The 27,898-nt window shown below is 36.9% G+C and overlaps 1 protein-coding gene across 1 annotated transcript; it reads right to left on the reverse strand.

Moving 5' to 3' along the window:
- Positions 1-23,460: 23,460 nt before the first annotated feature.
- Positions 23,461-26,082, reverse strand: LOC103011198 (inflammation and lipid regulator with UBA-like and NBR1-like domains). Its single transcript, XM_057549656.1, is given in 5 exon segments — positions 23,461-23,695; positions 23,697-24,258; positions 24,261-24,338; positions 24,341-24,510; positions 26,072-26,082. Coding segments are annotated over 5 exon segments (1,056 nt in total).
- Between the last annotated feature and the right edge of the window lie 1,816 nt (positions 26,083-27,898).

A 27,898-nucleotide genomic window follows, 5' to 3' on the forward strand; every position in this document is an offset into this window, starting at 1 on the left:
CAAATGCCAAAGGAACTTCTCAAGGCAGGAAACACAAGAGAAGGAAAAGACTTACAATAACAAACCCAAAACAATTAAGAAAATGGTAATAGGAACATACATATCGATAACTACCTTAAATGTACATGGCTTAAATGCTCCAACCAAAAGACACAGACTGGCTGAATGAATACAAAAACAAGACCTGTACATATGCTGTCCAAAAGAGACTCACTTCAGACCTAGGGACACATACAGACTGAAAGTGAGGGGATGGAAAAAGATATTCCATGAAAATGGAAATCAAAAGAAAGCTGGAGTAGCATTTCTAATATCAGACAAAGTAGACTTTAAAATAAAGACTATTACAAGAGACAAAGAAGGACACTAAGTAATGATCAAGGGATCAATCCAAGAAAAAGATATAACAATTGTGAATATTTATGCACCCAACATAGGAGCACCTCAATACGTAAGGCAAATATTAACAGCCATAAAAGGGGAAATCGACAGTAACACAATCACAGTAATGGACTTTAACACCCCACTTTCACCAATGGACAGATCATCCAAAAGGAAAATAAATAAGGAAACACAAGCTTTAAATGATACATTAAACTACATGGATGTAATTGACATTTATAGGACATTCCATCCAAAAACCACAGAATACACTTTCTCCTCAAGTGCTCATGGAACATTCTCCAAGATAGATCATATCTTGGGTCACAAATCAAGCCTCAGTAAATTAAAGAAAACTGAAATCATATCAAGTATCTTTTCAACCACAATGCTATAAGACTAGATATCAATTACCGGAAAACATCTGTACAAAATAGAAACACATGGAGACTAAACAACACACTATAAATAAGCAAGAGATCACTGAAGAAATCAAAGAGGAAATCAAAAAATACCTAGAAACAAATGACAGTGAAAACACAATGACCCAAAACCTATGGGATGCAGCAAAAGCAGTTCTAATAGGGAAGTCTACAGCAATACAATCCTACCTCAAGAAATAAGAAACATCTCAAATAAACAACCTAACCTTACACCTAAAGCAATTAGAGAAAGAAGAACAAAAAATCCCAAAGTTAGCAGAAGGAAAGAAATCATAAAAATCAGATCACAAACAAATGAAAGAGAAATGAAGGAAACAATAGCAAAGATCAATAAAACTAAAAGCTGGTTCTTTGAGAAGATAAACAACATTGATAAACCATTAGCCAGACTCATCAAGAAAAAAAGGGAGAAGACTCAAATCAATAGTATTAGAAATGAAAAAGGAGAAGTAACAACTGACACTACAGAAATACAAAGGATCATGAGAGATTAGTACAAGCAAGTACATGCCAATAAAATGGACAACCTGGAAGAAATGGACAAATTCTTAGAAAAGCACAACTTTCAAGACTGAACCAGGAAGAAATAGAAAATATAAACAGACCAATCACAAGCACTGAAATTGAGACTGTGATTGAAAATCTTCCAACAAACAAAAGCCCAGGACCAGATGGCTTCACAGGCGAATTCTATCAAACATTCAGAGAAGAGCTAACACCTATCCTTCTCAAACTCCTACAAAACACAGCAGAGGAAGGAACACACCCAAACTCATTCTACGAGGCCACCATGACCCTGATACCAAACCAGACAAAGATGCCACAAAAAAGAAAACAACAGACCAATATCACTGATGAATATAGATGCAAAACTCCTCAACAAAATACTAGCAAACAGAATCCAACAGCACATTAAAAGGATCATACATCATGATCAAGTGGGGTTTATCCCAGGAATGCAAGGATTCTTCAATATATGCAAACCAATCAATGTGATACACCATATTAACAAATTGAAGGAGAAAAACCATATGGTCGTCTCAATAGATGCAGAAAAAGCTTTCAACAAAATTCAACACCCATTTATGATAAAAACCCTCCAGAAACTAGGCATACAGGGAACTTACCTCAACATAATAAAGGTCATATATGACAAACCCACAGCCAACATCATTCTCAATGGTGAAAAACTGAAACCATTTCCACTAAGATCAGTAACAAGACAAGGTTGCCCACTCTCATCACTATTATTCAACAGAGTTTTGGAAGTTTTAGCCACAGCAATCAGAGAAGAAAAAGAAATAAAAGGAATCCAAATCAGAAAAGAAGAAGTAAAGCTGTCTCTGTATGCAGATGACATGATACTATACATTGAGAATCCTAGAAATGCTACCAGAAAACTACTAGAGCTAATCAATGAATTTGGTACAATAACAGGATACAAAATTAATGCACAGAAATCTCTTACATTCCTATACACTAATAATGAAAAATCTGAAAGAGAAATTAAGGAAACACTCCCATTTAACACTGCAACAAAAACAATAAAATACCTAGGAATAAACCTACCTAAGGAGACAAAAGACCTGTATGCAGAAAACTATAAGACACTGATGAAAGAAATTAAAGATGATACAAGCAGATGGAAAGATATACCATGCTCTTGGATTGGAAGAATCAACATTGTGAAAATGACTATACTACCCAAAGCAATCTATAGATTCAATGTAATCCCTACCAAACTACCAACGGCATTTTTCACAGAACTAGACCAAAAAATTTCACATTTTTTATAGAAACAAAAAGGACCCCGAATAGCCAAAGAAATCTTGAGAAAGGAAAACAGAGCTGGAGGAATCAGACTCCCTGACTTCAGATTATACTACAAGGCTAAGTAATCAACACAGTATGGTACTGGCACAAAAACAGAAATATAGATCAATGGAACAGGATAGAAAGCCCAGAGATAAACCCACGCACACATGGCCACCTTATTTTTGATAAAGGAGACAAGAATATACAATGGAGAAAAGACAGCCTGTTCAATAAGTAGTGCTGGGAAAACTGGACAGCTACCTGTAGAAGAATGAAGTTAGAACACTCCCTAACACCATACACAAAAATAAACTCAAAATGGATTAAAGACCTAAATGTAAGGCCAGACACTATAAAACTCTTAGAGGAAAACATAGGCAGAACACTCTATGACATAAATCACAGCAAGATCCTTCTTGACCCACCTCCTAGAGAAATGAAATGGGACCCAATGAAACTTAGAAGCTTTTGCACAGCAAAGGAGAACATAAACAAGACCAAAAGACAACCCTCAGAATGGGAGAAAATATTTGCAAACGAAGCAACTGACAAAGGATTAATCTCCAAAATTTACAAGTAGCTGATGCAGCTCATTATCAACAAAACAAACAACCCAATCCAAAAATGGGCAGAAGACCGTAATAGACATTTCTCCAAAGAAGATATACAGATTGCCAACAGACACATGAAAGGATGCTCAACATCACTAATCATTAGAGAAATGCAAATCAAAACTACAATGAGGTATCACCTCACACCAGTCAGAATGGCCATCATCAAAAAATCTACAAACAATAAATGCTGGAGAGGGTGTGACGAAAAGGGAACCCTCTTGCACTGTTGGGGGGAATATAAATTGATACAGCCACTATGGAGAACAGTATGGAGGTTCCTTAAAAAACTAAAAATAGAACTACCATACGACCCAGCAATCCCACTACTGGGCATATACCCAGAGAAAACCATAATTCAAAAAGAGTCATGTACCACAATGTTCATTGCAGCTCTGGTTACAATAGCCAGGACATGGAAGCAACCTAAGTGTCCATCGACAGATGAATGGATAAAGAAGATGTGGCACATATATACAATGGAATATTACTCAGCCATAAAAAGAAGCAAAATTGAGTTACTTGTAGTGAGGTGGATGGACCCAGAGTTTGTCATACAGAGTGAAGTAAGTCAGAAAAACAAATACTGTATGCTAACACATATATATGGAATCTAAAAAAAAAACAAAAACAAAAAATGGTTCTGAAGAACCTAGGGGCAGGACAGGAATAAAGATGCAGACGTAGAGAATGGACTTGAGGACACGGGGAGGGGGAAGGGTAAGCTGGAACGAAGTGAAAGAGTGGCATGGACATATATACACTACCAGATGTAAAACAGATAGCTAGTGGGAAGCAGCTGCATAGCACAGGGAGATCAGCTCGGTGCTCTGTGACCACACTGAGGGGTGGGATAGGGAGGGTGGGAGGGAGACGCAAGAGGGCGGAGATATGGGGATATACGTATATGTACAGCTGATTCACTTTGTAATAAGGCAGAAACTAACACACCATTGTAAAGCAATTATACTCCAATAAAGATGTTAAAAAAAAAAAAAAAGAGTTAGCTAGGAGGAAATTACAACAAACTGTAATGTGGACAAGCTGGTAAAATCCAGAAACTTCTACACTTTAATTAATATTACTGTACCAAAATTAATTCTTCAGTTATGATAAAGATTCTATTGTTATGTAAAAAGCTGCCATAAGGAGAAGCTGGATGATGGGTATATAGGAAAGCTCTACATTTTTGTGACTCTTCTATAAATCTAAAATTAGTTCAAAATAAAAAGTTGAAAAATGCTGTCCATGCAAACGAAGGTATTTGTTTTTGTCTGACATATTAACTACAATTTACTCTGAATAAAATATTTGGGGTTCTAATTTTCATTTGTGCTCTATTTCTGAACATTTTTAAAAGTTCCAGAATAAACTGGCATAGAAAATGTTCCCTTTTCCACTGTTGTTACAATCTTTGTCAAGATAACACATTACTGTGCTTCCACTTTCCTCCCTCACTTATAATGTTGTCATGAATAGAGAACATCTGAAGTCAAATGTTCAAATTCCCTAAATGCTTTATATTTGAAATATTAAAGATTGAGGATTGTGCTTCTTTGACCTTCTCATTATTCAAGGTGCTGTTTGGATGACCTTTGTATTCCCATTGATTACATTCTATAAAAACTGATATTTTTTAAGGAGTAGACAATAAAAAAGCAGCTTGCCTATTAATTACGGCTGTTGCCGAATTATTATTTTTTTTTATACAGCAGGCTGTTATCTATTTTATACATATTAGCGTTTATATGTCAATTCCAATCTCCCAATTCATCACACCACCACCATCCACCCCCCCCCCCGATTTCCCCCCTTGGTGTCCATTTGTTTGTTCTCTATGTCTGTGTCTCTATTTCTGCCCTGAAAACAGGTTCATCTGTACCTTTTTTCTAGATTCCACATATATGCATTAATATAAGATATTTGTTTTTCTCTTTCTGACTTACTTCACTCTGTATGACAGTCTCTAGGTCCATCCACATCTCAACAAATGACCCAATTTCGTTCCTTTTTATGGCTGAGTAATATTCCATTGTATATATGTACCACATCTTCTTTATCCATTCATCTGTAGATGGGCATTTAGGTGGCTTCCATGACCTGGCTATCATAAAGAGTGTTGCAATGAACATTGGGGTGCATGTGTCTTTTTGAATTATGGTTTTCTCTGGGTACATGCCCAGTAGTGGGATTGCTGGGTCACATGGTAGTTCTATTTTTAGTTTTTTAAGGAACCTCCATACGGTTCTCCATAGTGGCTGTATCAATTTACATTCCCACCAACAGTTCAAGAGGCTTCCCTCTGTTGCCAAATCATATTATGAAACCTCTTTGGTTTTCCAACAATTGTTCTGGACCTGGAGCTTTAACAATATGGATATAAATATTAAAGAGTTTCAGTAAATAGTTTAATGAGCACACAGTCTTAATTTTCGGATCTCAGTAATGTGACACTTCTGTTTGTACATGCGTTTCAGGCAATTTACTTATTATAAGTTATTAAAATATTGGTTTAGTCTGGACACCATCTGCAGTGTACGCCAGAATGTTGGTGTCAAATCAGTTGCTTAGTCATACAGTTTATATTTAACCAGCTCTCTAAATATTTGTTAGAAAAGGACACATGTAAATACTGACAAAATAATATTTATAACAAAATCAGTTGAAATAAATCATATTTAGGGAAACATTGTTTGAAGTGCCTTGGGCTCATCTTGCATCACAAATATTCTACACTGGATCACTGAATCAATTCCAGTGAGAAACAACTCAATATGTATTTTTTAAATTTAGACTTTATTTTTTAGAGAAGTTGTTTATAGCAACACTGAGGGAGGAGTAGAGATATTACTTACATATACCCCTTGCAGCACACATCATGTTACTTGCCTTAATATCCATCTGGATAATCTGTTTGATTATCACTGTTAATGATTTACATACTTTTGCTTCTGCACTGTAACTTCAATTGTTAATGGCAGGTCCTGGTGGAACAGTACAGCATTTTGGTTCACGTACTTGCCAACCAAGACCATAGACACTCAGTGCTTTCTGGAAGCACTTTGTAGGTACCCAGGAGTCAAAAAATTACCAGATTGCTCTCTGGATGCAGTGTTAGCTTGGATCATAAATATGTCTTCAGCATTTTGTGTTAACATGCTCTCTTGGAAGGCTAAGCGGTGTCTCATGAAAAAACATGCCAGTTGTATTTTTGTCTCACAGGGTTTCCCAAAAGCTATCCTGCCTCACCATTGTTATCCTACCTCACTGGAGAAGTCTCCAACAGTACTGTTAAATTCCTGACTGTTAGCAAGTTACATAGCAAGTTTTAAATTTTCCTTCATCAGAAAGCATATTTGACTTTAACATCAATTATTGTAGAAATCCTTTTGCTTTATGAAATCTTTGCTAATCCATTAGCCAGAATTACTCATGTCATCAAGTTTGAACCTGGGTTTTGTTTTGGCTCGAGTTCAGCTAAATTACTCCATGGTACTGCTGCTTTGGCATCCATTTTGTTTGATCAAGCAGACTGTGAGGACCTTAAACTGACACAAGCCCCCTCATGCAAGCCCAAACCCTAGGAAACAGCCCTCAGAGGCACAAGAAATGTACACTTCTTAAATGACTTTCCCAATAGCCCTTGTAATAAACAGCCTTCCCCACTTCCCAGGGCCTTCTCCTTATACACCACTTAGATAAGACCCTCACGAGATTACCAAAACCACATTCTTTTTGGTTTGAATTGACCGACCCAGCCTTAGCCCAGGAACCCCAATGCACTTCACTTGTGAACCTAATAAAGGAATGTGCCCCAGGTCCTGTCTCTCTCTGCCCACTCTCTTCCCTGCCTTGACCTCGCTGTGTGACCCCCTGAGGTGTGCTATGTACTTCCTCCAGGACCTGTGAGTAATAAACTTCTCTATTTCAATTTCTCTTGTGGTCTTTTGTTGGACCACGGCTCACCATCTGGAACTCTGTGCTTCACTTTGCAAATGTTAGCTTTAAAAAGTCATATCATGTTTCCATTCTTAAAATGTTAATTTGCTTCAAGATTTTCATGAATGTATCCTGTAAGTATGAAAGACTATAATACATTTTAATATGTTCTACAACTGAGGCTGATTCAATCATTCATTTTTTCTATTTGAAAATACAGTTTTCTTATAAGTTTGAAGATAATTATTTATATGCCATACCTTAAGCTCAACTGCAAGTTTATCATAGGGCTCAGGCCTGTAGTACCTTCCGTTCAATTATAGAGTTTGATCTTAGCCTGATGACTATTTTGGATAAATTTCTTCTCCTTCTTCTTCTCCTCTTCTTTTTTTCTGCTTTCAATGGCAGCAATTGCCCAAATATCAATATTTTTAGTTGCAGGCCAAAGTCTCTCTGACGGCTTAATTGAATATTTCATGATTAATTTTCCTCTCTTTTCTACTGAAAAGGAGTCTAGTAAATTCTTAATTAAAGGAGAACAGAATCTTCCTAACTCATCATACTTCAGAGGATAAGGTGTCAATAAAGAATTATACAGTATACTAGCAGTAATAATATTAACATAAATAATAAAAAATATAACACCAAAATAGCTCAACTTTATGGTATTTCACACATGAAAAACTTTCACTCACATTCTCTCATTTCATCTTCAAGGTCATCTCCAAGTTAGGTCTGTAAGGGAAAAGTCCTAATATATCCTTTTACAGATTATTAAAGTGAGACACAGAATGTGATTTGACTTCACTAAAATCTCCCATTTAAAAGAAGCAGGGTCTGATCTTGCATAGGGGTCTTATGTTTGTGTGTCCTGACTAACCTGCTATGTAAAAAGTGAATTATTAGCTTTTAGAGTGCCACGTTTATTTCCTCTCTTATATTCCTAACTATGATTTGAAAAATTATTTTTAGGGACTAATCTTGAGCTAACAATGTGCATCCTTTTTTTATCAGATTCTAATTACATTTAAGACACTACCTCTTTATACTTTCAACTTGATAGCTCACACTTGACGGTATCAAACTCATCCCTTGACTGCCCCATCTGTTATGGGATTGTTGTCATAACTTTTATTTTGACCTACATTATTAACCCCATACACAGTTTGATGCTGCCACAGTTGGTAGCAGTTTCCTTCTACAGTTTAAAGTTCTACCAATGGGTGACTTTAATATCCCAATTTCCATTTACTAGTGATGGGAGGAACAAATGAATTGCATAGGATGATCTCTTAATGACTGATTTCAGGTTGATGGACATTTTTATGTGCAGCCCTTCAAGCTTCCAGTATCTTTACAGCCGAACTAAAGCAAAGCTATTCGAATAACAAGGCTTGGGAGCCACGTCTGCTAGTTAAATGAAAGTAGAGCCATAGTCCCTGATTCTCTTCTCTACCCAAATCTAAAATCTTCTCAGCATTGACAGAAAAAAAAAAAAAAAAAAAAAGAGTGCAGTGGTTCTCTAGCTAAGATGACAGAAACAGAGATTGTTCCGTCTACAGTTAACTGTGGATTGCATCTGGCTACCCTAAAATCTTGGTAACTTTCCAATATATCTCTAATTTTAGTGGAAAAGATTTATGGTTGATACTTTGGCTTTCACCACCATGAAATGGGAAACCACATTAAAGTACAGAATCTGGAGCCAAGCTAATCGTCTTAGCTGAGTAGTTGGACACCATGTTAGGTGAGAGATGAGGAAAATACGATTTTTTCTGCTTATCAGGAGGCAGCCATGCCCGCCAGTTACTGAAAATATATCCTCCTTAATCCAGACCTTTAGTGTACAATCAAAATTGCTTTAAAAACAGATAGCCCCAAGTGTCTGGTCTTTTAGGACATACTGAGGTTTCCAAGAACCTTGAAATGTAAACACCTGCAAGGTTAGGCCCCTCCAGTCTTCCTGGAACCTTGGAGGCTTAAGGAAGGAGCTGATTCCCAGGCTGTAACCATTTGACCTTCTTGTGAACAGATAAATTCTATTATTCCTTCTTTCTTTTTTTTTTCTTTAGAGCACTTATTACAGGTTAATATTATTCTATTATTCTCTCAGGTTAATTAGCTAGACAGATGACTAGAGATCTAATTCTCCTGGAATATCAAGAGTCTTGCGAAGCTTGGGCTTTTTAAGGAACACTAATGAATCCAGGAAAGCTTAACCTTCCTACAAAGGGAAAATCAACTTCCTTGTGGGAGATTGGATAATAAGAAAGGAAAGAAGAGGGGAAAAAGGGGAAAAGTGAGAGAAAGAAAGGGAGAGAGACAAATGCCATCTTGTTCCTGATTTGCTAGATAAACCTTTAATTAGTCATAAAAGTGAGGGTTATGAAAACCTAATTCTAGCAGTACAGAATGGATGAGGAAGCCTGAAGACATTCATAATGCAGTGATGTGGGAATCACGAACTTAGCCAGAAGCTGCTTTGTGATACCTAAAAACTTGATGGATGAATACAAGTTACAGTCAGAGAGAAAGAAAATCAGTAGAAATTATGCTTTCTTTATTTTTCTAAGTCTAGAGATTATATTTCAAATGTTCATGATTGACTGCATGGGAAATTAGTCACAAGTCACTGTGTTACAAAACTATATGCTTATTATTGATGATATCAATGTGCATACTTACAATAAACTACATTTTAAGCTTGCATCTTTCAATTTAATATAACGAGAAGAGTTATTGTGCAATCATCTGGTGAAGGAAACAAAACAATCATTCAGATTTATTAGGATCTGTTTTAGGACAATACTTATTTTTCATTTGACACAGAGAGACTAATATATTATAAAGGGAGACAAATTTTTTTTTTTTTATAAAGGCAGATAAATTTTTGATTGAGGCCATGTTTTAAAACAAATACGCTCCTCAAACATAGCCCATCCATACTGTTTCAAGGGCTAAAATTATATAATGGGTGAGTTGGTTTTAACTGGCATTTTTATAGTATTTAAATATAAATCTTTAAGACTATAAATCTTTTAGACCATTTATTTTTATTGTCCCCCTGACTTAATGATAAAAGTTTTTGGAAGTAACTAGAACTAACACACAAGGGTTAAACTCTAAATGTAGATTAATATTTTAATAAAAAGAGTATGTTTACTTAAAAGGAAGCTAAATAAAAGCAGATGGTTATTGATTGACTAGAATTATTTTTATAAAAGTATTTCTCTTCTTTATCCATGAACATTAATTCTAACATGTACTCTAACTCATAAATTTGAATACAAGTAGACAATGAAAAAAATTAATTCACGTTTCGACAATTATCATGAAATGTAAAATATTTATGGACCAAAAATCAGTAAGAAAGAAGAAAAAACCCAAATAAAAACAGATTAATCAATGAATTTTTTTATAAAAAACCACAATGAAATACAATCTTACTCCCACTCAAGTGACAAGAATTAGATTCTAATAATTAATATTTGTAATGGGGCCACAGCTGTGGCTCAGGGCTGGGCTCTAAGTGCACAGTGGGAAACTCTGTAAGGCTTTCCTGATAGTAGCTGCTCTGGGTTAAGGACAGAACAGAGATACTAGAGCAAAGAGCAGTCTTGGGGACACGAATTCTGGTCCTGCCAGGTTGGAGAAACCTCATTATAACCTCCTTAACTCCTCTGAAAACCAATTAAGACAAGAGAAAATCCTTACTATGGAAGTAAGCATTTCCTAGAATGCACTCTACTAGATTTTAACAACGCTTAAAATAAAGATTTAATCAGGTATTATGGAAGATAGGCTCTGGTGAATGAGTCCTGAGCAGCTCGGGGAATACCTTGAGCTCTACACAGATTCACATTAAAAGTATAAATCTACGGCTACACAAATTCAAAGTGTTTAGCCAGCCAACTGAATAAGAATCAAGATGCTCAAAAGAAGAAAACAGGGTCCACAGTCACGGCCAGTGTTCAATAAAAATAAATACATATACAAAGAAAGAAAATTTGATCCATAGTCAATTAAATATAAGTAGTCAATAGAAAATAAACATATGACCCCAAAGCTGAACTCAGGAGACAACAGACAGCCACATATTCTCACTTCTTTCTTTCCTCATTTTAAAATTCATAGTCAATTATTGTAATCCTCCCTTGCACATTCCCTTAACTTCCTTGCCCTTCCTGGCTTTGTCAAGAAAACTATGCCATTCCTTTTGTTTTGCTTTAATGCAAAGTGTCACTTACTCCAAGCCTGTTTCCCTGAAACTGAATGTAGCTGGAGAATAATACAGAATTGTGACTATTACATTCATGTGACTATTAATGCTGCTGGTAATATTACATTTCTCTGGTCAGTCACTTTCCTCCTTTTCTAGATGACTAATTCTTATCTCCTCTCTCCTCAGGCATTCAACATTTTTTTCTGCCCTAAGAAAGTTGCTTTATGATTATTATTATTATTATTTTTACCAGTAAAATAGAAACAATGAGAAGAGAACGTCCACACCCTTTCACACCACATTTACTTACAAACAAAATTCCACAATTCTCCCGCACAATCAGTTTTTCTCTGTCCACTAGGTTTCTTCCATCAGTATTGAATCACACTCTTTTTTTTCTGTCTTGACAAAGCACTCCCATTAGTTCATGTCTCCTTCAGCAACTACACCATTCCTCTGTTCTCCTTAACAGCAAAATCCTCAAGTTAATTACATGTGCTCACTGTATTCACATTCTTCTGGTTCTCTTATAAACCTACTTTTATCAGGCTTTTGCTGGCATCAAAACATAGATTCTGTTAATGTGTGCTCACCAAAGACTTCTACATGCTAAATCTAAAGATGAATTCTCATTCTTTATCTTATTTGAACTACTACCTGTATTTGAAACAGTGTACCACTCCTATGACACTGAGGCACTGCCTTCACTTGATTTCTAAGAGACCACATGCTCTGGCTGTCCTCCTTACTGTCTTCCCTTTGATAGTGGAGGGTCCTAGGGCTCCGTACTCGAAAATCTCCTCCATCTATACACGCTCTCTTATGTCTATACCATCCAGACCCTGGCTTAAATGTTTATATGTTGACTTCCAGACTCATTTGAACAATCTCCTTGAAAACCCCATTTGGAAGTTTAGTAAGCATCTCTAATACGATTCAAAGGTGGACACCACCTCTCCCTCCTACAATATGCCCCATCTGCAATCTTCCCTAATGCCACAATGTCAACTCCACCTACTAGTTACTAAAGCCAAAAACTTTGGCGTGTCCTTTCTCTCGTTCCTCCATCCAATCTATCAGCAAATAAAATGATTTTCCTTTCAAAATATAGCCAGAATTCATAAATTTCTCATCACCTCCACTGCTACAACTCAGGTTTAAGCCTGCTTAATGCTTCACCTGTTTATTGCTAAACCTCTTAAGTATCAAGAGCTGTCCTGTTTCTAACCTTGACACATCTTCCATTTGTAATCAACAGGGTAAAAGCCAGGATGAACCTACAAGATATAAATCAGATCATGCCTAAGCTCTGTTCAGAACCTTCTATTTCTCCCCATCTCACTCAGAGTAAAGCCCACTATCCTTACAATGACCTTCACAGCCCCAGAGGGTTACCTCTCTGACCTAATCATCTACTATCCTCGCTCACACACTGTCCACTCCAGCAATTCTGCCTTCCTTGTGGTTCTCTGAATAGTCCCAGGCACACTCCCACTCGGAGCTTCTGCCCCTGCTGTTTCCTCAGACTGGTGCCTGATGTTCTCCTTCACTTCCTTTTAGTGTCTGTGTAGATACCACCTCTTCAGTGAGTGATTTTATTAAAGCTCTGTCAACCCTTACCCTATCGCTCCTTATTTTTACTTCTCTACATAGCAAGTATCATCTTCTGAGGTACCACCGTTATCCCTAGGTATCATTAGGGTATCACTTCCAGGACCCACCAGGAATTCCAAAATCTGAAGATGCTCAAGTGCCATAGTTGTCCCACCATATACTCAGGAAGTCCACAGATTCCTCAAAACCACCAATCACAAATTTAGTGCAAAATCCGGTTGGCTGAATCTGTGTTTGAGGAACCTGAGGTTACAGAAGGCTGACTGTATACAGTTTAGTTATTTTTTGGTATATCTCTATTGAAAATGTATGCATTACAAACAGATTGTTTTTCTTATCTATTCTTTGCTGCATTCCACATTTTTCAGTTCCTGGCATACTGTAGGTGCTCAATATTTATCTTTGTAAGAAATAAATGTTCTGAAAGTTGAGTTTCTCCTACATCTGATATTTTTAAAATTCTTACAGGGTTTTTCTTTTTCTGAAGTAATTTTTTCATCTGAGCTTTACTTATTACTTCTAAAACACTCTGCCATAACAACTCAAAAAAGTTATTAATTTTGCTGAATTTTTCTCTGGCTGGGGCAAAGGAGGAGGACCCCACAGCAGCCAGTAGTGAGAGACAAAGGACATCTTTTCTTCCCAGGGGACCATCTCATCTCAGGTTTCAGCAGTTCCTCCTTCAAGGTGAGTATATCACCCAGAATGAGAGGTGAATGATTCAAATTAATGCCTTATAATTCACAGATTATGCTTCTAAAATCAGATGCCACTTCAACCCTTTTCTCCCTCATTCCCCATTTTAAGGCCCTGACTGGCCTATAATTGGTCACGTAAGAAGCTTAGTTTACAGAAATTAAGAAAACATCGATCACATTGTTCCTTCAACTCTATACTACCTGTTTTCTGAAATTTGAAATCCCATCTGTATTTGGCCTTTCTTCTCCCGTACAGTTGAAAATGTTTACCTGAGAGTCTAATCACTATAGCAGTGGTGTTCAACAGGGACAGAAACAATTTTGCCCTTAAGGGAACACTGGGCAGTATCTGGAGACATTTTTGGTTGTCACATCTGGTACGTGCTACTGTCATTTAGTGGTTTGAGGACAGGGGTGCTGCTAGACATCTTTCAGTAAGTGAAACAGCCTTCTACAACAAAGAATTTCTGGCCCAAATGTCAACAGTGCCATGGATGAAAAACCCTGGACAGTAGGCATCTAAAAAATGAAAACCTTCCAATATAATTTTAGTGATCATCCAATTTTAAAATATATTATATTTACTATTTAATACTCAAAGAAGAATTCACTGAGCTAAAAAGTATCTGTCTATAATGTTATAATGTTCTAAGTCAAATACTTCGGAAAAAATAGTACATGTTGTAGTAGAGAAGTTCAATAAAATCATGTTCTTGGCAGGAATTCTATTTTAGTTCAGAGTCATTCATATGATTTGTTAGATAAGAACCGTTTTAAAGCAATGAATTACAATTGTTCAAATATATTCATTTTATCAGAATGTATCTTTAGCTGAACATTGTGCCCTTTTCAAACTTTTTAGACCTAGGCATTCAAATTCCAAAAATATCATTAACCCGAAGCAGGTCAGATCCTGAACATCTAGGTAACTGGCCTATAGATTTTTCATTCATGTACAATCAACTGCAATTCTCTTGTTATAGACTTTTGAAAAGAGTTTTTCAAGACCAATAACTTAGTATAATATTGAATTCATCCTTTTATGAAATAATAGATTTTCAAAAATACGTTTATATATTCCCCTTCCAATCACTTTTCATATCCTTTTCTCTCACAGCAATTTAATCATATTTCTTTTGTAGTTTTCATGGAACTCAGGTAAACAGACAGAATGAATCACAAAGATTGGCACTAGCTTAGCCCTCTCCTCTGAGGACTAATACATAGGCAATGATTTACTTAGTCTATGTGCTCCTATCCTATTCTGTCCGCCATCTCTCCACACATAAATACAATTTCAAATTGACTATGTTCTTTATTTACTTGCCTTAATTTTTATAGTTGAATCAGATTCTTTATTGTCTACATAACCTCTTGCTTAGCATTCTTTGTTTTGGACATTGGTAACATGCCATATGCGATCCTCTGTTACTTATTTCTTTTCTCTGCTTAACTTTATTATTCCAATATTCATATCCTTTGTAATTTCCACAACTCCAAGCATAGTAATAATATTTTAGGAAGCATTTCTGTGACAGACAATGCCTTTATATGCCTTCCATAAATTATCTATTTTATTTTTTATGAGATAGACACAACGAATTTGAGATAAACATATGAGAAAATTGAGATATTGTCTTACTTTGCCCATTTTTAGATAGTCAATGGCTAAACTGGATTGTGAACTCAAATCTATTAGGACTCAGTATACTTCTTATAAATATAAGTAACTAATTTTTCTCCCAGCATTAAAAAGTGAAAGTCAGAGAATGGATTCAGTACGGTCATAGAAAATATGCTCACTAAAAAAAAAAATCTTTCTCTCTTCTATTGATATACTAGCAATAACAAATATTAATAGGTGCTAATAAACATGCAGCTTTAACATCTCTCTACAAGTTCAAATATACCCTAATAAAAAGCCCTTAGTTCCACTAGTAAATATATCATAAGATGACATATATAAAGGATCCCCATATTTCTAAAAATATCCGATTTTGAGTATTGTTTTCTCTGCTCCTTGTTGTGGATTTAGAGTCCAAGTCACTACAGATCAATGGAACAGGATAGAAAGCCCAGAAATAAACCCACGCACCTATGGTCAATTAATCTACAACAAAGGAGGCAAGAATATACAATGGAGACAAGACAGTCTCTTTGATAGCTGGTACTGGGAAAACTGGACAGCTACATGTAAAAGAATGAAATTAGAACATTCTCTAACACCATACACAAAAATAAATACAACATGGATTAAAACCTAAATGTAAGACTGGATACTATAAAACTCTTAGAGGAAAACATAGGCAGAACACTCTTTGACATAAATCGCAGCAATATCTTTTTGGATTCACCTCCTAGAGTAATGAATGGGACCTAATTAAACTTAAAAGCTTGTGCAAAGTAAAGGTAACCATTAACAAAACAAAAAGACAACCCACAGAATGGGAGAAAATATTTGCAAACGATGAGACCGACAAGTGATTAATCTCCAAAATATACAAATAGCTCATGCAGCTCAATATCAAAAAAACAAACAACCCAATCAAGAAATGAGCAGAAGATCTAAATAGACATTTCTCCAAAGAAGACATACAGATGGCCAAGAGGCACAAGAAAAGATGTTCAATATCACTAATTACTGGAGAAATGAAAATCAAAACTACAATGATATATCACCTCACACTCAGAATGACCATCCCCAAAAAGTCTATGAACAATAAATGTTGGAGAGGGTGTGGAGAAGAGGGAACCCTCTTGCACTGTTGGTGGGAATGTAAATTGATACAGCCACTATGGCGAACAGTATGGAGGTTCCTTAAGAAACTAAAAACAGAGCTACCATATGATCCAGCAATCCCACTCCTGGGCATATATCCGGAGAAAACCATTGTTCAAAAAGATACATGCACCCCAATGTTCATTGCAGTGCTGTTTACAATAGCCAAGACATGGAAGCAACCTAAACGTCCATCAATAGAGGACAGATTAAGAAGATGTGGTACACATATACAATGGAATATTACTCAGCCGTAAAAGAGAACGAAATAATTCCGTTTGCAGCAACATGAATGGACCTGGAGATTATCATTCTAAGTGAAGCAAGTCAGAAAGAGAAAGACAAATATCATATGATATCACTTATATGTGGAATCTAAAAAAAAAAAAAAAGATACAAACGAACTTGTCTATGAAACAGAAACAGACTCACAGACTTAGAGAACGAACTTATGGCTAGTACCAGGGAAGGGTGGTGGAGGAGAGAGAGACTGGGAGTTTGGGATTCACATGTACACACTGCTCTATTTAAAATAGATAACCAACAAGGACCTACTGTAGAGCATAGGGAACTCTGCTTAATACTCTGTAATAACCTAAATGTGAAAATAATTTGAAAAACAACAGATACATGTATGTGTATAACTGAATCACTTTGCTGTACACCTGAAACTAACACAACATTGTTAATCAACTCTACTCCAATATAAAATAAAAATTAAAAAAATAAATAAAAAAAACAAGGTCCTACTGTATAGCACAGGGAACTATATTAAATATCTTGTAATAAACTATAATGGAAAAGAAAAAATAAATATCCTTCTAATAAAAAAAAATATACACTCTACTATACTCCAGTATAAAACAAAAATTTTTTTAAAGGCAAACGTATAAATCTAAAGCAAAAGAAACATAATTGTTCTTTTCTTGCCACTATATTGACTGAAGTTATCCTTGCTAACTTCAATATATACAATGCATTATCCATTCTCTGAGTTCAAAACCCACTGAAAGAGAGGAGTCAAAAGTATCAAGACTGGGCTTCCCTGGTGGTGCAGTGGTTGAGAATCTGCCTGCCAATGCAGGGGACACGGGTTCGAGCCCTGGTCTGGGAAGATCCCACATGCCGCAGAGCAACTGGGCCCGTGAGCCACAACTACTGAGCCTGCGCGTCTGGAGCCTGTGCTCTGCAACAAGAGAGGCCACGACAGTGAGAGGCCCGCGCACCGCGATGAAGAGTGGCCCCCACTTGCCGCAACTAGAGAAAGCCCTCGCACAGAAACGAAAACCCAACACAGTCAAATAAATAAATAAATAAATAATTTTTTTTAAAAAAAGGTATCAAGACTAAAATGTCAGCATTATTTCTGATAAAAGTTAGGTTAAGGAGGTGATATTTTTCTGCAAGCAAGTAAGCTTACTAATGCTCCTCCACAATATTGTAACCCCAGTCCACAAGTTAGATCTTATGCTCTGTACCTAATGTGAATATTCATAATGTGAATTTAGTTTGCGAAATTCCTGTATGTACTGAACATTAGCAAATATACCTTGCAAAATCCCCCTCCACTCCCACTGATTTTATATGACAGTAGTAATTGTATGTGCCTCTGGATGATACAGCAATAAAATTTGCTAAATAACATAATAAATATAATAAATATAAAGTAATAAAATTTGCTAAATAAATGTACTTTACAAAATTTAGGAGTCAGCTTAATAAATAGCTCTTGTATCTGCTACTTGCAATCTGATCGATGCTTTGAAAATATTAGGATGATTAGGAATTAAGTTCTTGTACTAGACAAGTTTACATCTAAAAGGTGACCATAGATATGGGTCTCTAAAAATAAAACATACAGAATGTGTTGATTAGGAGAGGCTAATTCTGTCTGTGGAGATTCAATGAAAAGTTAGGTAATGAACGGATTCTGGTGCAGCCAATACCATGTTCACAGGCAGAGAGATGGCCCAATGGCAGTCCAGGAGTAGGGGGGAAATTAGCATAGTTTCTGGGGTCAGTAAAAGCAGTGTCTGGGTAGGAAACATTTAGTCATCAGTGGGTATGAGTGGAAGGTATCTAACTTTCTAGTTGCATTCAGACTACTTCTTTTCATTGTCTCTTCCCTCTAGCTTTACCAATTTACAGGTGTTCCTCAAAAATTCTATGCTGTTTTACCTCTTCAAGATTTCTGCATTAATTTTCTCTGCTTGTTTGTAAATATTTTGAATTTTTTAGGAATAGTTTTAGTACCATTCCCATCCTTGGAAATACTAGACAAGATGACAAATAAAATTTGGGGAAAGTACTATGACAATTAATCTTTTATGCATTTAGAAAAATCATTTCATGTAACATTTTATTTAATCTTTACAACAGTCCATGAAGTAGGCATTTATTTTCTACACATTTAGAAATATACAACTGTAGTATCTTTGTATGGTGACAGATGAGAACTAGGCATATCATGGTGATCATTTTATAGTGTACAGAAATACTGAATCATGCTGTTGTGTACTTGGAACTAACAAAGTGTTGTATGTCAATTATATTTCAATTAGCCATAAAAAGAAACGAAATTGAGTTATTTGTAGTAAGGTGGATGGACCTAGAGTCTGTCATACAGAGTGAAGTAAGTCACAAATACTGTATACTAACACATATATATGGAATCTAAAAAAAAAAAAAAAATGGTTCTGAAGAACCTAGGGGCAGGACAGGAATAAAGATGCAGACGTAGAGAATGGACTTGAGGACATGGGGAGGGGAAAGGGTAAGCAGGGATGAAGTTAGAGAGTGGCATGGACATATATATATACACTACCAAATGTAAAATAGATAGCTAGTGGGAAGCAGCCACATAGCACAGGGAGATCAGCTCGGTGCTCTGTGACCACCTAGAGGGGTGGGATAGGGAGGGTGGGAGGGAGACGCAAGAAGGAGGAGATATGGGGATATATGTCTATGTATAGCTGATTCACTTTGTTATAAAGCAGAAACTAACACACCACTATAAAGCAATTATACTCCAATAAAGATGTTAAAAAAAATAAAATTAAGATATACAGTATAAAAAAATATATGTAGATACCGGGAAGAAATGCATTAAAATGCTAATGATGGTTATCTCTGGGGGATGGGGATTATGGGTGATTATTAATTTTACTTCATGTTTTTATGTATTTCTAATTGTCTGCAATGAACATGTATTGCTTGCAGAGTTAGAAAGAGAACAATAAATGTCATTAAAAAAAGAAAAAAAAAAGAAATACACAACTGAGACTCACAGTTAAAGCAAATTACTTCATGAGCTAACTCATGAATTATACGGTTCATATTTAAACTCTAAATCTCACATAGTCTTCCAGTAGAAAAAAATGAACTTCCATTAAAACAAAACTCCAACAGAGCAGTGGCACTTGCCCAAGGTATTTGCTCCTTTTTAATCTCCTGCTGTCATAACTCACCAAAATTTAAATAGAAAGTCAAGTTATTTCAGATCTAATATTTGAACACTTTTGCATGTACTGGGGAACATAAGTGGATGCAAGCCAGTTGAATTATAAATGTATTACTCTGAAAAAGAAAAATTATTTTAATCCCTGCATTTAAGACTGGCATGCTGAAATGAATATTATACTCTCAAAATGGTATAACTTCATGTGCCTAGGCAATATTTTCATGCCCATTGCCAAGAACAGTACATATTTAATGACATAAGAATTGTTACTATTCTAAACCCAGAAATGTCTATATATCTAAATTTTTCATAATTTTTATTCTATAAATGCTATTAAAATATTAAACATAAGCACACAGTGACTCATATTTAAAATGTGTTATAATCATCATCACTAAGTGGTATTTTTTATTTAAAGTCAACCTCCTTTTTCTAACCACTGACACCCACCATTCATTATGGATTTTGCATGTGGAAGACAAATTAAGCTTATTTTTGATTTTAAATAAATTTGAGAGGAACATAATATACTCTTTAATCATCCATTATGCTTTTACTGTTTAATGGACTTATACAGATATTTTATATACTGTACTTCAAACTCTTTTTGGAAGCAAATGATTTGTAAATTACTACATCAATATAAGTAAACAACAGCATGAAAACCAAGCAGACCCCCTGTTAACTGAAAGTTAATTTCTGTTAAAAAAAAAAAAAAAGTAAAACATCTGCTAAATTTTAATAGTGTTAACGAATTACTCATTCAACAAATATTGGTTGTTCTACTATGTGTCAAGCACCGTTCAGGGACTGTTTTTCATAGACTTTAGATGGGAATCAAGGTGGGAGATAAATCCTGATGCTCTCAGGTTAGTTTTTAAGGCAATTTCAAGTCCTTAAGGACAAGAATCACCAGAAGAAATGTCGCCGTTATAGTGAGACTGGGACAGATAACAGAGAATATCACCATCTAATTTGGTGGATATTAAAAGAGGGAGCTGGTGGTAATGTTGAGTTTTGAGCTGGAAGAGATTTGCTATAAATAATGTTTTGTTTGTACAGATGAGACACACAAGGATTTTACCAAGAGTTAAATGAGATGAAGCAAAAAAAAATCAAATTGTAAGTACGGAAATGTTCTCATTTCTCATGAGTATAAAATCTTCTGGCTGAATAAATGCCACATGCCAGAAGTTTTGCTAAATGAGTTGTTTCTGACAAGACTCTGCCATGATCTGTTGTCAAAAATCCCTGGCCTTATGGTAATAGGTACCATAGCTGTCCTTAAACAGGAGATTTAGAAGGAAGAAATTTAAGTGGGACTATGTTTTCCCAAAGACACATGATATCCAGGTTGTCATAGAGCAAGTGAGCAGAAATGTGCTGAATGCTTATTGACAGGTGGGAATATGACAAACTTACTCAAGGACTGCCATGGCTCTGTGTGCATAGAGATCTTACTTTAAGTAGGAGAGACTCTAACTAGAGAAAGAATTTAAAACCTCACATGTGATAAGAGGATCATACCAGAAAAAACATGTTTTAAGTCACAGAGTTTTATAGGCTGTGGACGGATCTGGATTAAATGGTTTTGGTTAGACAGAGATGAGGCATTAGGTGGATATTTTCACAGGTGTAGGCAACAAGTATGTAATTAAGAGTGATAAAATTCTCATTACAAGGTAAATATTAAGAGCCGAACTCTAATGTTTAGAGATGGGATTTTGATATATTATGATTGATTACTCTGTAACTATTTAAAAATTATTTAAGAATATTTTGGTAAGAAAATGTAATTACAAGTAATTACTATGTAATATTAAGTAAAATAAATCAGAATTAAAATAATATGTAAATGTTATATATAATATTATATATAAATATATATAAAATATACACATACACAATCTGCAATATTAAATGCTAAAATGTGAAATTATTACCTCTGGGTGTGTGGAGTTAAAACATTCGGTTTTATATTATTTTTTACACCATATTTTAAATTTACCTACTCTCAACTGGTACTGCTTATTCATAAAAAGTCAGTAAATCAATGATTCTATTTCTTACAGCAGGCACAATGAAATAAACAGAATTCTGTCCTAATAAGCCTTTTTTCTCTCTGTACATAGGATCAATACATGTCTTAGAAGTAAACAGCTTTCTATTTAGAATTTAAATGTTAAACAATTTCAGCCACCAATAATAGACGTACCTTGGAAAGAGCTTGCATGGAGTAATATACTGAGATCAAAATTTAGGCTTCATGCCTTTTTTTGCAACAAAGAGACAATTTCTAAGAGCAAAATTATTGTCTTAAACTTTGGCATAACCTACAACATCAGCAGTTCTCAAGCCAGCAATATCACCTTCACCTGGGAACTTGTTAGAAAAACAAATTCCCAAACCCAAACCTGATACTGAATCAAAAACACTGGGTGTAGAGACCAGCAATCTGTGTTTTAACAAGCAGTGCAAGAAATTCTAAACTACGTTAAAGTTTGAGAACAACTATCTACACGACAGAATACAAATAGAGTTTCAGCAGCTTTTACCTGTCTAAATTCACAGAAGGAAAGCTCAGTAGAGTTGGTAACTTTTGTCAGATGCTACCTTGAGTGCTAAGGTCTAAACTTCTCTTTTTCTTTCTGCTTTCTCCAAAAGCATTTCCAATCAAATAAGATAAACTGGTATTTCAAGTACTAAATAATTTTGGCCAGAGAGATTATACACTTTAAGAACTTTTTTTTGTTTTGTTTTTAGCTCTCAGCATCAGGGCTTTATTCAACCAACCAAAACCAACAACCAGGAACCATCATCACCTTAGCAGAGCATGAAAGGTTCTGTTTAATCAGCAAGCATGGAAAGAAACAGATCAAGAAATCAAACACATAGAAGTCTGTCTTGGAACAATCAGAATATTTAAAATGATGATTAACTCAACAATTCTCTCACTTATTCCTCACACGGGAAAAGTCAAAATATCACTTGGAAAAAAAAAATATATATATCACTTGGGCCACTCCGGGTTGTGAGTGAGGAGGTCGATGGACCATAAGAGACTGGAAAAATATCAACAAGACACACAAACAAGGTAAATAAACTGGAAACTCACACAAACAAGGTAAATAAACTGGAAGCTCAACAACATTTAGGATAAATAATTGAGCTTGTCTTTTTCCTCAGGAAAAACAAACACCCCACCCAAGACCAAAAAAAACACAGTAGGAACGAATTCCAAAGCTCTGTTGCTGCTCTACACTTAGTATGCATTTACACTGGAAGAATGGTGATATTTTGACTTTTTTTTGTTGTTGTTAATGCTAAAGGTAGAGAAGTTGGTTCCTTCAACACCCAAACCAGAGCAGAGAGACAGTAGTAAATTACAAACGTGGATGGAATAATATCTACAGGACATGGACGTGGGGGGAGGGGGGAGGTATTTGTGCTGTTGCATTGGCAGGAGAGCTAAGCAGTCCTAAAGAACATTCTAGGCTTCTAGGTTTGCCATGAAGGGGTATCACAAATCCCAAGGCCCACCACCTGCCCTTTCTCCTCTTTTCCGAGGGCACCTACCTTACCGACAAGCTGTTTGCGTGACGGCTGGCTGGGGGACAGATTCACAGAGTTCTGTGAGGGTCTACTCCCATCTTGCTTGGGGCGGTCAGGAACAGGAGCCCATGTGTTTTTGCTGATTGAGTCGAACCGGAATCCCCAGGGTCTTTTAAATTGTTTCACCTGATTGTCGGTTCTTTTGGGGAGAGGCAAAGGGGTTGAAGTTTCCTTCTGCCTTGCGATGTGGCTGTGTGTCCCACTCCGTTTCAAAAGATGACAGCTGCTGCGTTACTCCTAAAAGTCCACCCACCTCCACACCGAGAAGGACCCCGACGACATCTCCATGGTAGAGTCCTGTGGCCGCGCATATCCGCGGACAGGATATGCGCAGTGGACAGTATCCACTGTCCTGATACATTCCTGCTCTGCCCGGGCTGCACACCTGGACGCTGACATCTGCAATCTCTTGGGGCTCTAGCGGTCTCACCATCACCACGTGCACAAGTCCAAACTGGTCTCCTCTGACGTATTTAAAACAAACCCCTGGAGGCCAGGCCTCCGCCCCAGAATTCTGCATCCGCCATGTTTTCATAAACTGAGTATCAGAAGGTATCGGCTCCCCTTCTCCTATGGTGACATCTTCAACAAAGGACATAGAGGGCACACTGATGTTTGGCCTCTCGAAGTCATAACAGTCGCCAATTGCTGCTTGTAGGTTCCAGCTGGTCATGGGCAGGAAAAGGCATAGCCGGCCGGGTTGAGCTGGAAGCCAAGCAACTGGTGGAACCCGCAGATGAGCACGTCCTCGTCAGTGGTGCCAGGCAGGTGAACTTCTGCATCAGCTCGGGGTCCAGGTCCGTGTCCTCCAAGTGTGGGGCCGGACACTCGCTTCCCCGCACCCTCACAACCGAGCCGTCGCTGCGTCCAAAGACCGGGAGAAGCTGCTGGCAGGCGCCGAGACCCTGCTCGTCTGAGGAAGGCCCCGGCGTCTCGCTGTCTCGTGCGGGTAAACACAGCCACGCACTCACTCACTCACTCTCGTGCTTCCCCCCCGCCCACCCCCAGTCTCCCCACCTCCCAGCTCCACCGCCTGCGCTGACTCCGCCTCTGCTGACTCCGCCTCCCCCCGCGCCACGCCCACTGGTAGCAGATAAGTGAGAGCATTCAAACAAATAAATGTCGATACGCGGAACATGTAAATCCAAGAATCCAAATGAATCATCAAAACTGCAAATAGATATTCAGAGAGAACATCCCAGGATAAATAATACAAATACCATGTATCAACTGCAAAACTCGAGAGGCCTGATAAGGCCATCCTGCACAGAGGTGTTAATGATTTGTGAATTACAAACAGGAACAACGCCCAGGGTTCTGTGAAGGACCTTCCAGTTAAGCTCACCTGAAATCCTTTTGGGAAATTGGCAGAAGCAAGTAATGAATAAATAAAATTTAAATACTCAGTTAAGCTAATCAGGTCAACAGAGAAGCCAGAAACTAAAGCAAACTCCAGCAACTGGCAAAATGATGTGTGTAAAAGGCAGAGAGGCTAGAGTCTGTCTCATTTGGAGACCACATGCCCCAGTATTATAAAGTGCCCTCATTATATCACTGGCACCTGGGGCTCCTTGTTCAAAGGAGGCTGCAAATATGAAACATATCTTCTTAAAACTAAAATGTTTGATGGGGCATCTCAATCTTTTTTGACTAATTACTGTTTCCAGGAGTTTCCCTGATAATTCCTTTGAGCTATAATTAGAACAGATCAATTTACAGGAAGATGATAGAAGTTTCTTGACCTGCTGATTGGGTTAGGCTTAAGAGGGTCAGCCCTTGGAGGATTTTTTTTCCACTTGGCTTTCCATTATTAACCAGAAAACAATGTAAATTCATAATCTCTTGGCAAAAATTCCCATTTCCCACAACTCTCACACAACTCTCAAGCAAACTTTAAGTTTCAGAAGTTTGTGTTCTAGTCTACAGAAAACTGAATATTGTTTGTGGTTCAGTTCGTTGAGTATTCTGTTAATGAAGTCATAGTTATGACTTCAATCTCCATTTTAGAGAGTTTCCTTTTCTTTTTCTTCCCCTTGGAAATCTGACTTGAATACCATATACTTTTTTTTTTCCCCACAAGAGGGCAAGAGAATGAAATAGAGCAAAGAATCACTATAAAACCTAATTAAAAATGCTGATAGTGGGTCATTACTTTAATGGAGCCAACCCATCCTCAGTAAAATGTTCAGATACTACCAGGCATCCTACTGGTCTGTTCCACATGACACCCCCCTCCTTTTCCCCCATCACCACCTTGTCTCCTAGCTACTCCCTCTGGGATATGCCCATCATGCACTTCTCATCTCAGCAATCTCATTCCCTCTGCAGTGACGGCACTGTTTATCTGTTTGAAAATCATTGGCATAGACATTAATGTTGACAACATCTGATATTCACCGCAATTGCTTCTAACACCATCATGGGTAACTAAAGAGTAAATGATCCTAACATGCAAAAGGTCTCCTGATTGGAGAAAAGAAAACACCAAAATTTCTACGCTGCCGTCATTGTCACTATTCAGTCATTATCACATTTTCTGTTTATATTTCTGCATTTACTTGTCTGAATATAGAAGAAGCAGCTGATGCTAACAATAAAAATCTTTGGAGTGAAGCTATGGCCTTTTACTGGAGAAGTTAAAAGCAGGCAGATAGTAGCTGACCCCAGTTTCCTTTTGGTGGGGAGAATTAAGTACATTCGTCTACACGCTCATTCTCTTATGCCTCCAGTCTCAAACAATTAGCAAATCCTTTTAATTCTAACTTAAAGTTAAGTACAAAATAGAGACCAGACTTGAAAATTCCCTAAACAGACAAAATCAGTTAGGCCACATAAGCAAAACTTAATTTAGCTTATTTTACAAAACAAACAAAACTTCGGTGACTTCTTGCAAATGCCTCTGAGAATCATAAATGAAACTTAAGCTGTTCCCCCAAATTGGCAAGTGGTGTCCACTTTTAAACAATCCGCTATCACTAGGGAAGCTCTAATGCTATAACCCATCATTGTACAGAATAAGCAGCCTCTACTTTTTCACTGTATAAGCACTCCTATAGCAATACCTCTGAGCCTCATTCCCATGTTGGTTTGAGAGCTCCCAGTTCACAAACTGTTATATGTACACAATAAACTCTTGCTAATTACTATTTTAGTGATCTGGTAGTTTTAGTCTTGCTATTTCTGGATGTTGGACACTAATAAATGCATTCAATAATTGACTACTTCATGTCACCTCTGCTAGAGAATGATTTCACTTTGATTTTGCCAGTATCTTCAATAATCCACTTGCCTTTACCATCTACTCTCTACAGCACAGCAATAACGATCCTTTTAAAATGTTAATTTATGTTCAGAATTCTCTAATTGTTTCTCATCTCTCTCAGGGTAAAAGCTCAAGTGTAAATATGGCCTTAAGGACTTCTGTGCTCTTTCCCAGTAATCTCCCAACTATTTGAATTTCTCTCTACCTCACTCCCCTCGGGCACTCAGCTTCTTTCCAGGATGCATCCTACCGGTTCTGGGCATAGGGACATTTGTCTTCATGGGCCCCTTCCTACATAAAAAAAATTTTAAAATTATATTTTATGACTTTAAAAAGTGGAATATAATCCAGGCTGGATTTATTGTTATATGTTTTTTAATTTATTTTTTATTGAAGTATAGTTGAATTACAGTGTTGTGTTAATTACCACTGTACAGCAAAGCGACTCAGTTATACATATATACATTCTTTTTCATATTCTTTTCCATTGTGGTTTATCAGAGGATATTGACTACAGTTCCCTGTGCTAAACAGTAGGACCTTCTTGTTTATCCATTCTTTATATACTGGTTTGCATCTGCTAATCCCAAACTCCCAATCCAACCCTCTCCCACCCCCCTCCCCTATTGTTATATGTTCTTTATCAATACATTCACTTTTTCTGATTTTAGAAGAAATTAAATAGTAAAAATTTTATGGGTCCCTAAAAAATATCGTGGGCTCTCCACACTCTACCTACGGCGCCTAGTGGCCAGGAGGGCCCTGCTCCTATGCTTCCTGAGGAATTAACTTCATACTTGTTAAGGAATATCTGGAATGTGATTTCTTCAACTAGCCCAGGTGTGTTGTAAGGAATACTTTTCTAACTTAAATGGGATTTTAGGAAGATCTGTCAGGTAGGATCATGGAATAACACCATGTGAGTGAGAGAGATTTTTTATACCCACAGGTCCTGGAAGGGGAGGCACATGCAGGGTGTCATATGGCGGGAGTTCCAAGGGGCCAAGAGAGAATGAGGACCTGTGGGCAAGTGCCTTTACTGGGGGGCAGGGTGGAATATAG

Source organism: Balaenoptera acutorostrata, chromosome 7, assembly GCF_949987535.1.
Source record: "Balaenoptera acutorostrata chromosome 7, mBalAcu1.1, whole genome shotgun sequence".
Taxonomy (NCBI): Eukaryota; Metazoa; Chordata; class Mammalia; order Artiodactyla; family Balaenopteridae; genus Balaenoptera; species Balaenoptera acutorostrata.